The sequence below is a fragment of the Salmo salar genome, chromosome 06, assembly GCF_965601325.2.
Source record: "Salmo salar chromosome 06, fSalSal1, whole genome shotgun sequence".
NCBI lineage: Eukaryota > Metazoa > Chordata > Actinopteri > Salmoniformes > Salmonidae > Salmo > Salmo salar.
In genome coordinates, this window is record NC_138296.1 from 63,291,103 (window position 1) to 63,308,257 (window position 17,155).

Here is a 17,155-nt window from a genome sequence, read left to right on the forward strand (position 1 = left end):
TCTTTGTTTTAGTATTTTTCATGGTTTTAATAGAAAAATTCAAAACGTGATCAACTTTAACATAGATCACACATCTGAATGGAAAAACTACAGATTACTAGACAATCAATTCATCACAGCACAAGACTTAAATCCATTTTTTTTTACAAAAAAGTGAGAAAAAAACTTGTTCATGTGCTATCGGAAACTCTGAGTTAAAATTAATGTAACTTATTTGTGTAGTGGTTCCCACTGGGCATACACTGGTTGAATCAACATTTCCACGACATTTTAATTCAATTCTGTTGAACCAATGTGGAAAAGATATTGGCTGCCCCCAGGTGGTAAGGGTAGGTAACAACACATCCGCCACGCTGATCATCAACACATGGGCCCCTCAGGGGTGGGTGCTTAATCCGCTCCTGTACTTCCTGTTCACTCATGACTGCACGGCCAGGCACGACTCCAACAAGTTTGCCGATGACAACAGTGGTAGGCCTAGGCCTGATCACCGACAACGATGAGACAGCCGATAGGGAGGTCAGACCTGGCCGTGTGGTGCCAGGACAACAACCTCTCCCTCAACGTAATCAAGACAAAGGAGGATTGTGGACTACAGGAAAAAGACAGAGCCCACCCCTATTCTCATCGACGGGGCTGTAGTGGAGCAGGTTCAGAGCTTCAAGTTCCTTGGCGTCCACATCACCAACAAACTAACATGGTCCAAGCACACCAAGACAGTTGTGAAGAGGGCACGACAAAACCTATTCCCCCTCAGGAGACTGAAAAGATTTGGCATGGGTCATCAGATCCTCAAAAGGTTCTACAGCTGCACCATCGAGAGTGTCCTGACTGGTTGCATCACTGCCTGGTATGGCAACTGCTCGGCCTCCGACCGCAAGGCACTACAGAGGTTGGGGCATACGGCCCAGTTCATCACTGGGGCCAAGCTTCCTGCCATCCAGGACCTCTACACCAGGCGGTGTCAGAGGAAGGCCCTAAAAATTGTCAAAGACTCCAGCCACCCTAGTCCTAGACTGTTCTCTCTGCTTGCGCACGGCAAGCGGTACCGGCGCGCCAAGTCTAGGTCCAAGAGGCTTCTAAACAGCCTCTACCCCAAGCCATAAGACTACTGAACATCTAATTAAACTGCATTGTTGGTTAGGGGCTCGTAAGTAAGCATTTCACTGTAAGGTCTACTTGTTGTATTCGGCGTATGCGACTAATAAAATTTGATTTGATTTTACATCTTTGCCCAGTGGCTTGATTCTGATACTTTCCAAGTGGGAAACTCGGGAACATCTTTCTACAACGAGTTAGCAAGTCTAACATTTTTGAGTTTCCTAGTTCCAACTAGCACATGAACGCGACATATATTCAAACAAAGGTCTGACAAAAAACAAATGATTCATAATCAGGCCACAGTGGTGGCAAAATTCCTATTTTTAACTGTTGATAATTCAAATATGACTAAATGTAAATATGACAAAGAAAATGACATCTTTAGGATATCTAAAGGAAAAAAAATGTCACTAATGTAAACTGTTATAATTCATTACCAGCAACAGTGGCAAGAGGTCTTAATGTTTAAACAAATTCAATGTCTACCACAGCATACAACTTCAAAAGCTGTGTAGGAGTGGGGTAAATGATATTGCACTGTAAATCTGTAGTATCAAACATTTACATGTGTGTTAAACTAAACAGGTCAAATTACAGTCACTGACAATCAGACATCAACAAGTTTCTCTGAAGAGAGCCATGGCTCTTCTAGAATACAGTAATGTCTTTAAAGCACTTGGAGTAATGGCGCATTTCACAGACTAGAGCCCTTAGGCCGGTATTCATTCCGATCGCACTTCGTGACAATGCACAATTTAAAGGTAATTTCCGATTGAGCAGACATATGCGGCATTGACTGTAAATGTGGCCTCTGAACGCGAGAAAATTGCCTTTAAAAGGTACATTGCAGACAAAGCACGATCGGATGCGATCCTGGCTTTAGGATTGAATCCCGGCCTTACTGTTAATCCGATTGAATCCCGGGCTCCCAGGCAGAGTGTCAGAGGTGGAACTGCATTAGAGCTGTCAAATCCACAAGTGGCTCCCGGCAGTATACCTAAAGCAGATATTGCCATTGGCTGCACGTAGTCGCATTAAGAGAAATCCCATGCAGCCTGTTTACAAGTTGTTTAGTGGAATGTGAGATATAAATCTACACTTCGATTAGGCTGATAGAAATCCTCATTTTGTTTAATGATTTTACATTTCATTATTTCTATATAATCTACACTTACTTGTTCTGAACTTCTAACATGAATGGGACGGGTATGACTTCGTGACAATGATCACACGAGCAGCAGCTCCGATTTGACAGCTCTAATGCAGTTACACCACCAAAACACCAGCTATGGGGGTGTCGGCAATCACCGGTTAATGCTTGATCTGATTGAATCTAGCCCCTAGTCCCTCTTCTGCCGGTCCAGGGAACGCAGCAGTTTCCGTCTGGGTGAGTCTCCCCGGAGAGAGATAGAGTCTGTGAAAGAGGCCCCAACTGTTGGCTCTAGGGACTGGAGAGTAGCGGGGACAGATGTGGCAGTGGTGTCCCCTGATGTCCCAGCAACATCAGGGAGTGGAAGCCCTTTGTTAGGAGATGACAACGCTTTATTAGGAGATAACGAGAGCGCTTTGCTAGGAGAAGAGAACACCGCTTTATTAGGAGAGGTCATAAGGCTGGCGTCATCCATCTCGATGACCTCGAAGTCGGCATCATTCCACTGGTCGGCCTCGTGATCCTGCTTCTGTTCCCGCTGCTGCTCCTGCTCCTCTTCCTCATCATTGGCGCCCGAGTCCAGCAGGGCTTGGCGGTACTCGCTGTCGTCAGGCTCCATGTGGCTCCTGGTGCGAGGTGTCCTACTGGGGCCGCTGGGGGACGAGGCCAGCCAGAACATGAAGGGGAAGAGGATGGAGGTGATGGTGGCGGTGCCCAGGGCCAGGTACATTAGCAAGGGGTGACCATGGATCCTTCCCAATAGGAAGCCCACCAGGGCGGGCAGCACCATCTCCCCCAGGGCCGCCCCCACCACGAACACCGCAGCAGAGCGCCCGGTCACCGTGGTGTACTGCTCCACCCAGGAGATCCCACTGGGGAAAGTGGTCGACATGGAGGCACCGTAGACACCAGTGCAGACCCACAGGGCCACCCTGTTGCTGTTGAAGAGGGTGAGGAACAGGGAGGACAGGGTGCAGCCCACCAGGCTCAGTAGAATCATGGTGCCTGGGTGCATGCAGGTCGCAAAGAAGATGGCCAGGCCCCGGCCGGCAGCAAACGTTCCCCAGAACAGGGAGTTGAGCCCTGCTGCCTGAGCCTCGTCCATAAGAATGTAATCCTTAGCATAGGTGAAGATAAAGGAGCCGTACGCCACCTCGGCCCCCACGTACCAGAAGAAGAAGACAAAGAGCATAGCAATGAGTGCGTTGTGGTGCTTGGACACCAGGGGATTCCCTGAGGGGGTCTGGGCCCTGCCCCTTGAGGGGCTGTGGCGGGCGTAAAGGATAAAGAAGACGAGGGAGACGAACAGGATGAAACCACCGATCACAACGTAGGCCCACATGGACTTGAGGGTGCTGCTACTGTGGACGAAGCGAATGACCATAGGAGAAGACACGGTTTGGGGTATGTGGTCTGTGACAGATGGGGAGGTGGAGTTTGCCACCGGGGCTTCCATGCTGCTGTTTGTAGCCACGTCCAGGTCCGTTCCAAAGAGCAGCTTGGCGATGATGGGCGAGGCGAAGGCCCCAGCCGCGAAGCTGAAGTGCAAGGCCTGCATGTGGGGGCCAGCCTGATCCCCCCACGTCTGCAGGATCAGGACATTACCACCTACCAGAGAGGACAGTAAACAGCATCAGAGACATTCACTGACAACCACTTCTTGTACTGTGTGCAGTAGATACGTATTTACTATCTTAAAGATAAAGACTGTGAGATTAACTGCACCTGTATCTAGAAAGCCCATGGAAACTCCAATACTGGACATCAGAGCAGTGAGGAGAAGGGCCGTCTTAGAGAAAGGGATGGCAAACATCCCAAACGCTGTGACCAACATGGAGAGGCCTGTGGAGAAGATACAATGTTAGGAGTGGGGTGCATTCAACCAGCATGCACCATGCACTGTATAAAAGTCATGATCACCCACAAAAACAACCTTTGGCATTCTTTGACAAGCAAAGGTGATGCATTCTCTGTGCATACTGTATACTAATATAATAACAACAAACGCATACTGTATACTAATATAATAATACTAATAAATGCTATTTAGCAGACGGTTTTATCCACAGCGACTTACAATCATGCGTGTATACATATTTCGTATGGGTGGCCTGGGCAGGAATCAAACGTATGATCCTGCCATTGCTAGCGCCATGCTCTACGAACTCATAGCCACACAGGACCACAATAATATCTTAGAGATTAAACCTAATGTTTTTCAGAGCCAATGGACACCATGTATTTGTATTTGAGTTAAGTCTAGGTATATTTTAGTCTGTTAGACATACCCAGCAGCAGATGGCTGTTCATGCAGTCAAAGAGAATCCCGGACAACACAGAGCCGCCTATATAGCCCATTGAGCGGCCTACGAAGATGTAGGAGATGTTGCTGATGTTCTGGTTGACGTTGATGGCAAGGTCTTGAAATGTGGGGCCTAAGACAGAGATACTCATCCCCTGGAACACATAAATAATAAACTAGTACACTGTACTACAGGCAAGTATAAGTAAGCGCATATCTCAGAACTTTCTCAGAGTTACATTTACATTACATTTACGTTCTTAGGCAAACAGTGGTAGCGTCTAGGGCCATCATCATTTTCTAGGATACATACAGTAATATTCTAAGGGTATTTTGAACTTTATTTGTGGCAGCCAATGGTAAATAATATAAAGTGTGACATTTTGGGTTTTCATTTCCCTTTCGGGAAGACGACAGTTATTCAAAATTGTACCTTTGGACAGGTGCCAGGAAGTAAAAGCTTAATAAATCCTCTACAGGATTGGTGGGTCCCCCGCGGGACAGTTGAGCTAAAGTAGGCTAATGTGATTAGCATGACGTTGTAAGTAACAAACAAAAAAATCCCAGAACATAGACATATCTGATATTGGCAGAAAGCTTAAATTCTTGTTAATTTAACTGCACTGTCCAATTTACAGTAGCTATTAGAGTGAAATAATACCATGCTATTGTTTGAGGAGAGTGCACAGTTATGAACTTGAAAATGTATTAATAAACCAATTAGGCACATTTGGGCAGTCTTGATACAACATTTTGAGCAGAAATGCAATGGTTCATTGGATCAGTCTAGAACTTTGCACATACACTGCTGCCATCTAGTGGCCAGAATCTAAATTGCGCCTGGGCTGGACTAATACATTATGGCCTTTCTCTTGCATTTCAAAGATGATGTTACAAAAAAATACAAAAATGTCTTTGTATTATCTTTTACCAGATCTAATGTGTTATATTCTCCTACATTCATTTCACATTTTCACAAACTTCAAAGTGTTTCCTTTCAAATGGTATCAAGAATATGCATATCCTTGCTTCAGGTCCTGAGCTACAGGCAGTTAGATTTGGGTATGTCATTTTAGGCGAAAATTTGGGGGGGAAAGGGGCGGATCCTTTTAAACCTGTTCTTAAGTTGAAGAGCTAGTTTTACAGCCATGAAATGCAAATCCGGCTCATTCAGAATATATCCCTAACAACACTCATTTTACCTGAGTATAAGAAAGTAACCATTGTCTCAAATGCCACTAAAACAACCACAAAACTAATGAACTCAATGAATGAATCTTGGAAATGCTAGATGTTATCGAATGGGAATAGTTACTGACCATGTGAGACTCATGTAAAATTAGATGAAGCTTTAAAACATGTACAGAAAACCTGTATTTTAGTTTTAGTGAAGATATGGGGATAGGGAAACAACCAGAACAATAATGTCCATGTAAAACAAACTATGCAATAAAACCAGAGACCCTATTCAATTCTCAGATATAAAAAAGGTACATATGATGACAGAATGGTTCCAATTCAGTCCCTTGGGCTAGCCTACTAGCCTAATAAAAAGCATTCATCATTACCAGGCCGAGGAATGACGCACAGAGCGCTAAGGTGATCATCCAGCTGCTGCAGCCACCAGACCCGCGGGCCCTGCCACCTCTATCGATGATTTCAACCTCATCATCGAACTCTGAATTCGAACTTGTCTTCCTCCCTTTCATGACACTCTTCAGCCCTCGTCTCGTGTCTTTCCTCTTGTCAAACAGAGTATCTTCCTCTTGGTCATCGTTATCATCCTCCTCCTCCTCCATTCTAGCGAAACGAACATGCTTCTTTTTCACAACAGGATCTCTGGCGGCCGAGGCAGACATGGTCGAGCTGTCAAATTATGGCTAACGTCTTTGTTTGAATCCTGCTGGTTGGCAATATTGACAAGTTTGCGCCAGCGCAGTTGGTAAACAAACTGACCGGGTGCGCCTTCAGTGAACGACAAGTTCAGATATCCTACTCTGTCATAGAGATAAATAGTAATGGCGTCTTTTTGTATGCACTAACTCCGCCATGGTACGTTGTACAAAATGAATGGAGTTTTTGGGTAAATGCCGAAAATAAGGTATGTGGCTTAGGATATCTTATTCGTTTTGTTCAGCTAACGTCACTTTTTGTGCATTTTTAAGCGTTTATGAAGAAGAAAAAAAGCACAAAGTCTTCATAATTTTTAAAGGTCATATTAACTGACTGATATTATCTCATAGAACAAAACGTATAGGATCTCCTTAGCCTGTGCTAACCTCAGACTTTATTTTCCGCCTTTAAACCCAAAACCATATTCTTTCCTCATTCATTTTCCCCATAGGAATGGCTGAACAAACCAGAGGTAACTAATTTCCGGTTTTTAGGACTACAAGTTGGCCAGGTCGATATACACCTTCGGTTCATTCTGTCATCCGGGAGAATGGTGGCTGCGGGTGATATTCCGCGTTCAGATGCTAGCCGGAACTAGGAAACTCGTTCATTTCTGACTTGGTAATTGGTTGTAGTTATACACGTGTCGCGTGAATAACGAGTTTCCTAGTTTTTCGGCTAATATGTGAACGCGGTAAAAGCCTAATACCACAGTGAGACAGATATCTCACCGGATGTATAAATGTGAAGCATCCGCTTAGCGTTTCCACTCATTACCAAATGTGGTAGTGAGAGGAAGCCCACTGGTCGGCAGTAGGAGAAGATGGAACGAGATGGATTTTGGCTAACATTCTGCACATTTTCTCATCGATTAAACATTTGATCTCAATACAGTTTTCTGTTCCCAAAACGACTATATGTTATGAACAGAATGAACAAAGTTTTGTAGACTTTACCCTTTGCAATTTTAAAAAAAATCGCTTTGTTTAGGAGTGCAATGGTGAATCGAACACATGCGCACTTCACGTAGGAGGCGTTCCCTAACGGAAATATGCAGATATCTGCTAGAACGCGCCAATAGGATCTCGCTAGCTCGTGCTTGGCTCTGCCCACTATGACTAATTTGTTCCCGTTGGAAACGACAGGCTGTTGTCTATCTGGGTTTAGTTATACAAATCTTTGCTACTACGATGTGGTTCAATCCATGATGGGCTCAGTTGACGCGTCAGCGTATAGGAAGTAGTAGTCATATGATTGAAATTGTCGTTGGGAACAGGGACCTCTAGAGGTCATAATAGAAATATTTTGTGACGTTTTCCTTACAAATATTTTAGCTTTTGTGCTTTTCATGCAAGGAAAGGTCATTTTACTTGTAAGAATGTCTAAATTTACTGAAAATGTCTTCACATCTTCTGAAGATTGGCCTTCGACACAAATTGTATTTGTCACATGCGCAGAATACAACAGGTGTAGACCTTACCGTGAAATGCTTACTTACAAGCACTTAACTCTTAATCAAATGTATTTATATAGCCCTTCTTACATCAGCTGATATCTCAAATTGCTGTACAGAAACCCAGCCTAAAACCCCAAAGTGCAAGTAATGCAGGTGAAGAAGCACAGTGGCTAGGAAAAACTCCCTAGAAAGGCCAAAACCTAGGAAGAAACCTAGAGAGGAACCAGACTATGAGGGGTGGCCAGTCCTCTTTTGGCTGTGCCGGGTGGAGATTATAACAGAACATGGCCAAGATGTTCAAATGTTCATAAATGAACAGCATGGTCAAATAATAATAATCACAGTAGTTGTCGAGGGTGCAACAAGTCAGCACCTCAAGAGTAAATGTCAGTTGGCTTTTCATAGCCGATCATTGAGAGTATCTCTACCGCTCCTGCGGTCTCTAGAGAGTTGAAAACAGCAGGTCTGGGACAGGTAGCACGTCCGGTGAACAGGTCAGGGTTCCATAGCCGCAGGCAGAACAGTTGAAACTAGAGCAGCAGCACGGCCAGGTGGACTGGGGACAGCAAGGAGTCATCATGCCAGGTAGTCCTGAGGCATGGTCCTAGGGCTCAGGTCCTCCGAGAGAGAGAAAGAGAGAATTAGAGAGAGCATACTTAAATTCACACAGGAGAAGACAGGAGATATACTCCAGATATCACAGACTGACCCTAGCCCCCCGACTCAAACTACTACAGCGTAAATACTGGAGGCTGAGACAGGAGGGGTCAGGAGACACTGTGGCCCCATCCGATGATACCCCTGGACAGGGCCAAACAGGCAGGATATAACCCCACCCACTTTGCCAAAGCACAGCCCCCACACCACTAGAGGGATAACTTTAACCACCAACTTACCATCCTGAGACAAGGCCGAGTATAGCCCACAAAGATCTCCGCCACGGCACAACCCAAGGGGGGGCGCCAACCCAGACAGGAAGACCACGTCAGTGACTCAACCCACTCAAGTGACGCACCTCTCCTACGGACGGCATGGAAGAACACCAGTAAGCCAGTGACTCAGCCCCTATAATAGGGTTAGAGGCAGAGAATCCCAGTGGAGAGGGGGGAACCGGCCAGGCAGAGACAGCAAGGGCGGTTCGTTGCTCCAGAGCCTTTCCGTTCACCTTCACACTCCTGGGCCAGACTACACTCAATCATAGGACCTACTGAAGAGATGAGTCTTCAGTAAAGACTTAAATGTTGAGACCGAGTCTGCGTCTCTCACATGGGTAGGCAGACCATTCCATAAAAATGGAGCTCTATAGGAGAAAGCCCTGCCTCCAGCTGTTTGCTTAGAAATTCTAGGGACAATTAGGAGGCCTGCGTCTTGTGACCATAGCGTACATGTAAGTATTGACGGCAGGACCAAATCGGAAAGATAGGTAGGAGCAAGCCCATGTAATGCATTGTAGGTTATCAGTAAAACCAACTCTATTTTCTTAACTGCATTGTTGGTTAAGAAAACATTTACTAAATAAACTGAAGTAAAAATAAATGTATACAAGTAACACAAAATAACAATAACGAGGCAATATACATGAGGTACATGTTCCAAGTCAGTGGCTGAGGTAATTTGTACACGGTAGGGGTAAAGTGACTATGCATAGATAATAAACAGCAGTATAAAAACAAAAGGGGGGGGGGGGGGGGGGTCAATGCAATAGGGGGATCAATCCAGGTGGCCATTTGATTAATTGTTCAGCAGTCTTATGGCTTAAGGTGTAGAAGCTGTTAAGGAGCTTTTTGGACCTAGACTTCGCGCTCATGTACTGACTGCTTGCCGTGAGGTAGCAGAGAGAACAGTCCATGACTTGGGTGACTGGAGTCTGGCCATTTTTTGGGCCTTCCTCTGACACCGCCTAGTATATAGGTCCTGGATGGCAGGAAGCTTGGCCCCAGTGATGAACTGGGCCGTACACACTACCTTCTGTAGCGCCGTAGGGTTAGATGCCGAGCAGTTGCCATACCAGGCGGTGATGCAACCAGTCAGAATGCTCTCGATGGTGCAGCTGTATAACTTTTTGAGAATCTGGGGACTCATGCCAAATCTTTTCAGTCTCCTGAGGGGGAAAAGGTGTTGTCGTGCCCTCTTCGCAACTGTCTTGGTGTGTTTGGACCATAATAGTTTGTTGGTGATGTGGACGCCAAGGAACTTGAAACTCTCGACCCACTCCACTACAGCCCCGTCGATGTGAACGTGTTCAGCCCTCATTTTCTTGTAGTCCACGATCAGCTCCTTTGTCTTGCTCACGTTGAGAGGTTGGGGTCCTGGCACCGCACTGCCAGGTCTCTGATCTCCTCCCTATAGGCTGCCTCATCGTTGCCGGTGATCAGGCCTACCACCGTTGTGTCGTCAGCAAACTAAATGGTGTTGGAGTCGTGCTTAGCCACGTAGATTGGCCTTCTATACTTGATGGCTCGCTTTGGCAACAGTCCGACTCCCCTGTATGACAGAGACGTGTGAGAACAATGTGTTAAGAGGAAGGATGGTCCAGTATTGATATTGGATTACAGCAAACACTTTGTTTTTTAGTGTGTGTACATGCATAAAGTAGCTTAAATAACCAGGCCCTATAGGTTGACAGAGACATTGGTAGGCTCAAATTTGGTGATGTATAATTTTCCCATGATGCAACTAGAGAGTGATGAATGATGAGAAACTCAAGGAAAAAAAAAAAAAAAACTTAAACAAATCCTTACTTTGTTAAAAATGTATTTTAATTTCAGTTGTACATAGTACTATGACATATTAAAACATTAAATAATGCAATACAATTATGAAGGCAATTAGAAAAGCAATAAAATGCTGAAATAACTACAAAGCTAAGAGATTTTAATGATCAGCAATAAAAAAGTGTATTTTAAAGAAATACATATATACTGTAAAGAAATAGAAACTCTGTGTGAACAACAAAATGAGAGATGCACATAACATGGGGTGAAAATGAAAGCAGCAAAGTTGATATTTTTTGTGACAGTGTGGCAGAATTCTAGTTGCATTAGGCATAGATATACACTCAATTACACCTGTGAACAGCAAAAGAGTTTGAATAAAATCTATATATAACCTGCATATGTAACTAGAAACATGTTAATTGAATCATTTCAAACAATATGCTGTTGAATTTGGTCTTTAGCCACTAAACATAACATGCATAAACTAAATCTTTCAATTCTCTTCATATGATCTAAATACTGGGACATTCCCAAAAGGTGACAAACTTCTTTGGATGCCAAGGAATTAATTCAGTACGAGATAATGTAATGAATAATTACTAAGATGTGTATGGCAAAGAGGTATCTCAGTAAAACCTCCAGGGTACAATTTCAGGAATTTCTATTGAGAAATTACCTGAGGCTTTCATCGGTGAATTGTGCAACTGCGTATGTCTAGGATGTAAAGTAAAATAATATAGCAATTATAACTAAAAGATGAACTTAACAAAAAAAATAAGACTTGATAAAACAAATTATATATAAATTTGACATTTCCCTAATAGAAATGTATGCTCTGGTTAGAAAAATAAAGAAAAAAAATGTATCCAAAACATTCCTTGTGACATGGGTATTATCTAAGTCTCACATCGATAGCAAAAAAAAAAAAAGGAAATTCAAAGTATAGAAAAAAACATAATTCCCAAAGCAAGATTTAAGTTCAAGATAACTTTTCTTTTCAGAATTAGTCATTTATTTGCATTTCCCTGGTCACAAAATTCTACTGAAGTACTGTACTTCTCAGACAAATACTTTTCTGTGGTACAGATAGGCAGCAATCCCGTTCAGAGCAAACAGTGATGGCTAGGAAGCTGGAAGACTCTTTTACATAGTCTCTCCTAATGTTTGGATATCAACTGTATAAAGACATACAGTGGAAGGGAAATATTGCCCAAACAACACGTGATGGTCGTGTTTTGTAATGGTTTGAACTGAAAGCCTCTTTCTGTCCTGCAAATACTGTGTAGGACAAAATACTGAGGTAGATTGTGTCACAAGTCTTGCCTTGGTGAAACCAATGACCTACAGAGCTGGATAGTTTGGATTTTGATAAGTTATGACTTTTCTGCGTGCTTAGTGGTCAAGGGATTGTCGAGTCAAAATCCTACACTGTAAAAGTTGTGGGTCTTCAAGTTCTCCAAGAGCAATCTTTATAATTATCAAATGATTGTTGAAATTCAGGAGGGTGATTTGAAACATAAAATGTTTGAAAGGCCTAATAAACTATCCTGCGGGTGGTGCTTTGGCAAATAGAATTGACCATAGATAAATCGGCCATTTTCTTTACATTTCAAGGGCACACCCAAAATAATCAATACAAAAGGTTGTTTTGGTCTTCAAAACATCAAATAATATGAGAAAGGAAAGCACCAATTAATTATGGCATGACATCAGCCGCTAAACAAATTCTAGAAAAAAAATAAATACAAATATGAAAAATATCATTAAAACAAATATTTTTCCTAACAAAAGGCTAATGAACTGAGCACATAGTCAATGGTTAACTTGACTAATGGTCACATTTGTCAATGATTACATATCAAATTACATTTGAAATATGGTGGACAGAGTGAGCCTACTACAATTAGAATATATGAAAGTATAACATTGGTTTACTAGCCTATATGTGCTGGACAAAATACTGCCATCAACAATAAAAAAAAAATCTATTCATAATATTCATTCATCTCCGTTTTATGTAAATGACTCCTTATAATCAACACTGACGTTCATCCTTTACTCACGTTGCATAGTCAGACAAGCAGACGTTCAGTTTGAGAATCCTGCTCCGAGCTGCTATAAACTATGTATACAAAATGACAACGGTGGTTCTGATTAAAAAAAACACTGAAAAGGATTCTCAGGCACTGTGTACGACGCATTCAAGTTATACTGTATCAGAGATACTAACGACTGAATACAGCCTCAGGTAAAGTCAGGCCTATTTCAGGTCCAGAGTACTGCAGCCTTGAGATGACGTTTCATATTTCACGGGTGGGACGCTGCAATTGTGCTTCAAGCTGCTCCCTTGAGGTGCTCAAGCACCTTCAAGGTGACCTTTAAAACTAAGACAATAGTAAGCCCTACCACCACTAGGAACTAACTACCTCCCCACCCATTATCTCATAAAGCACTTCTTTGAAGTGATATTGTATGGTCAGGTCATACCTCATTACTCACAAATTCACAATCTTGGCATGTTTTAAGAGTGTCAAACCCCCACAGATCACTTTGTGCCATAAACAGAAAAGGGTTGACTTTTAAAAGCAGCTTTTTCCCCCCGGTTAAATTCTACTAACAGTAGATTCTTTGCTATACTGTTGTCAAGACAAGCAACATATGTGTCCCAAACACACTTTACTTACCTATACTACTTATGGGATCATTTGAGAAAATAAATTAGATATTACAGTTTCTTTTACCATATATGGTCAATTATATGTCCCTAGCGTTTATTGGAAATATATATTTTTCATCAAACCCAATAAATCTAGTTTGTTTTTCTCTTCAAAATTCTGCAAAGCCTAAAAACTATATCCAAGCTTGTATTGAACATTTCTAGGCAATGATGAGAACGATCCTCAATGCCCTTAAAAAAAAATGCACATTGAAAACGAGGGAATTTTCTAGCAAGGCTGGCCACTGCTATTCTCATGTAAATAAGTGGTTGCAGACTTCAAAAAGCACCCAAGTAAAACGTGCGTTCCCTTGTAAGAAATATATATATATATTTTTTTTTTCTTCGATTTCCTCATTTTAACCTTCAAGTTAATTCAACAGCTGCAAGATTGGAAAACAATCCGATGCATAGCTCTTCAAGATCACCTTCATGTTCAATTGTGTTTGTTGAGTATCTATGTGTATAACTGATATGTAGTACTACTTCAGCATTTGCCCCACATTCTCCTGCAAAAGCAGCCATTAAAATATTGTTTACACATACAGGTCAATACATATTTCATCTATACTTGTATCATAAATAAATATGATAAATCAGCAGTTCCAAGTTCCTGCGAGTGAATATGAACTGTCTGTATGTCTAGTTGTATCTTTGTTTTGAGTGTGTTTTGGGAGACTTAGATGACAGAGTCGGGGGTTGCTGTCTTCACTGCTAGTGCGTCTCCCTGACCACCACTGTTCCTCTTGAACTCCAGCATCTGCTCTTGGGTGCCATCTTTGGCTGCCTCCTCCTGCTCTCTCCTGATACGTCTAGCCTCCACCCAGGGGATCAGACACAGCACGGCCCCACCGATGATAGGCGGGATACCAGCCAAATAGAAGGCCACGTCATAACTCCCCAGCCTGTCCCTCAGGAACCCTAGAGAGAGAGAGAGAGACATATAAATATATGGGACTCGTTCATCGTTAATCAAAATATCTGGGACTCGTTCATCCTGAATCATTTTGTGTCCTAAAGACAAGGAACAAACCCCACAGGTCAGCAATAGCATGCTCCAGTCCTGAGTGCATAACCCCATAACTTCAACCCACAGTGAACACCTTATTAGGTCCTTTCAGATATAAAACAAAAAAGGTAGGCTTATCTGAGCTGGGACAGAGTGATACCAGGTACCCACTGGGCAGAGACAGCAGTTCAACATCTAGTTTTGATTTACATTTGGTTGAGTTGTCAACTAATGGGAATTCACCGTGAAAAAAAATACCAAATGCCCTTATGTTGATGACTTTTTTCAAATCCAATAAGTTTTCCATGTGGATTCAACATACATTTTTTGGGGTTGAAATTACATGAAAACAACATTGATTCAATCAGCTTTTGCCCAGTGGTACTGGGTTAGTGCAAACCCTCTCTTTTAATACAAAGAGCTGATTATTACTGGCTAGTGAAGACTGAGTGGATTGGGTTCAGGGCTAATTAGGCCCCTCCGTCTGACCCCCCCTTTGTGGATTGTGGTTTCCGTCCCTTAACATCCCTAGATTGCATGACTTCCTGCATTCCCTGCTTCTACCACCTTGTTTCCCTCTCTTCCTGGAATGCTAGTCTATTTCAGAGAAAAACAGATGCCTTTTTTTGTAATACAGTGCAAACAGGTTGCACATGACTCATGTGGATATGAATGATATCTAAATTAGAAAGAGATTAAAATGAATGGACGTCTGTGCACTCAACATATGCATCTTCCACAAGGTATAGAATTTCTTACACAAGTATCATATTCACAAGATAATGTCTCTACTCATATCAAGTTGTAATTGTAGAAGGTGCAAAGTAGCCATGTGAATCGATTTCTTTTTGTTCCTTTGTGTATGGTAGAGTATGGAGCATTTCACTTTCACAGTTGCACAGAAACACCAGGTGGAACCAGAGGTTTATAGAAAAGCAACTAAAGCTCAGAATCATACTCCAGGGACAAACGTTTTACAGCGTCAAGCTAAATGCTAATATCTTTCAAACAGTACAGCCTAACCAATTCAGTGGCTCTATGATTGATTTAACTTTTTCCTGCCTCGTACTAACTTTCCTATTTCCCCCCCGGGAAGATGCCATCTCAAACGCGGCCAACCGGCTTGACTGCTTAACTGTACCTGCAATAGGAGGCCCCACGGTCATGGGCACAGACATCATGCCCAGCAGGAAGCCGATGGCCTGGGACACGTTCTGAGAGCCCACCAGTTCAAAGGCGATGGGGGCCATGATGCAGATGAAACAGCCGTCGAACAGGCCCATGAGCAGACACACCGCGATCAACCCTCCGAACACATGACACAGAGGGATCATCATGGACATCACGCCAATGACGACGAACGAAGACACCTGGGCGGGAGGAGACCGGAGGGGATGTCAGAGAGGCGACATGAATGTGATGCACACAGCAGCATTGCATTAATCAGAGTAATGGTTATGACATGGGGTTCAGGCTACATCTGAAATGACACCCTAAATTTCACACATAGTAGACTTTATGGAGAGTGGGGTGTCATCGGGCCAGAAGTAGTGCCCTATATGGGGAATAGGGTATCTTTTAAGACCTAGTAATGACCTGTGCAAGACCTCGAGGTTAGTAGACTTTACCTGCAGGTAGACTTTGTTCACTCCCTGTACGTAGTCAGCCACCCGGCCGAAGATGAGGCGGCCCACGCCGGACGTGACGCCGATGCACATGAGCAGAACCTCCTTGTTGGCGTCTTCTCCGAAGCGCTCCTCAACATGCTTCATCTATGGGACAGACGCAAAGGACACAAGTATCTCGTCAGTACTCAGTCACATCAGAACACAGCTGCCAAGTCTAGTTGAAAACAGACAAAAGGCTAGTAGATGCTTACAATTGATTAGTTTCTAGATGTCACAAGAGCGATAAGTTGCAATGGGAAGCATATATGGAACATAGAACAATGATCTTGGCACATTGTGTTCAATGTGGGCAATGTGCTGTAAGGAGGATCTACATGTTTGATAGAGTATACAGTATGTGTTTGTAGTTGTGAGTTGGGGGGGCAGTCTCCTCATGTTTCAGGCATACCCCCGAGAGGAGTCCTCCCTCTACACCACTCCTTTTTCAGAAGTGGGGAAGGCAGGGTGCACCATTCATACAACTCAGTGAAGCCACCACCATCTCACAGCCTTAACAGTTACAGGCCCTTCAGAAAGTATTCACACTGCTTGACTTTTTAAAAATGTTGTGTTACAGCCTGAATGAAACATTTATTAAAATGGTGATTTTGGATCACTGGCCTACACAGATTATCATTTTAGTCATTTAGCAGACACTCTTATCCAGAGCGACTTACAGTATTGAATACATACATTTCATGCACTTTTTAAAATGTATTTTTCTTTTCTTTTGTACTGGCCCCCCGTGGGAATCGAACCCACAACCCTGGCGTTGCACACACCATGCCGGCGTTGCAAACACCATGCTCTACCAACTGAGCCACAGGGAAGGCAAATATCAACGTGGAATTATGTTTTTAGAAAATGTCTGGAGTCAATACGTATTCAACCCCATTGTTATGGCAAGCCTACATAAGTTCAGGAGTAGAAATGTGTTTAACAAGTCACATAATAAGTTGCATGAACTCACTGTGCAATAATAGCGTTTCACATGTTTTTGCATGACTACCTCATCTCTGTACCACCTCATATCTATAAAGGTCCCTTAGTCGAGCAGTGAATTTATAACACAGATTCAACCAAAGACCAGGGATGGTTTCCAACGCCTTGCAAAGGGCACCTATTGGTAGATGGGTAAAAATAA

The 17,155-nt window shown here is 43.1% G+C and overlaps 2 protein-coding genes across 3 annotated transcripts in view; both read right to left on the reverse strand.

The window, feature by feature from the left end:
• Positions 1 to 2: 2 nt before the first annotated feature.
• Positions 3 to 7,030, reverse strand: LOC106607740 (solute carrier family 60 member 1). Its single transcript, XM_014205018.3, has 4 exons — positions 6,122 to 7,030; positions 4,540 to 4,708; positions 3,977 to 4,093; positions 3 to 3,859 (listed from the first exon to the last, which is right to left on the reverse strand). The coding sequence occupies exons 1-4, from the start codon at positions 6,410 to 6,412 to the stop codon at positions 2,442 to 2,444; spliced, it is 1,995 nt and encodes a 664-aa protein (XP_014060493.3). The 5' UTR covers positions 6,413 to 7,030; the 3' UTR covers positions 3 to 2,441.
• Positions 7,031 to 10,639: 3,609 nt separating this feature from the next.
• The window catches only part of slc16a10 (solute carrier family 16 member 10), a 63,104-nt gene continuing 56,588 nt past the window's right edge, over positions 10,640 to 17,155 (reverse strand). For both annotated transcript variants that reach the window (XM_014205019.3, XM_014205020.3), the window contains exons 4-6: positions 15,973 to 16,116; positions 15,486 to 15,714; positions 10,640 to 14,256 (exon numbers count right to left, since the gene is read on the reverse strand). In XM_014205019.3, coding sequence (XP_014060494.2) covers positions 14,015 to 14,256; positions 15,486 to 15,714; positions 15,973 to 16,116 — 615 coding nt within the window. In that variant the 3' untranslated portion in view covers positions 10,640 to 14,014. The remainder of the gene's footprint in view (positions 14,257 to 15,485; positions 15,715 to 15,972; positions 16,117 to 17,155) is intronic.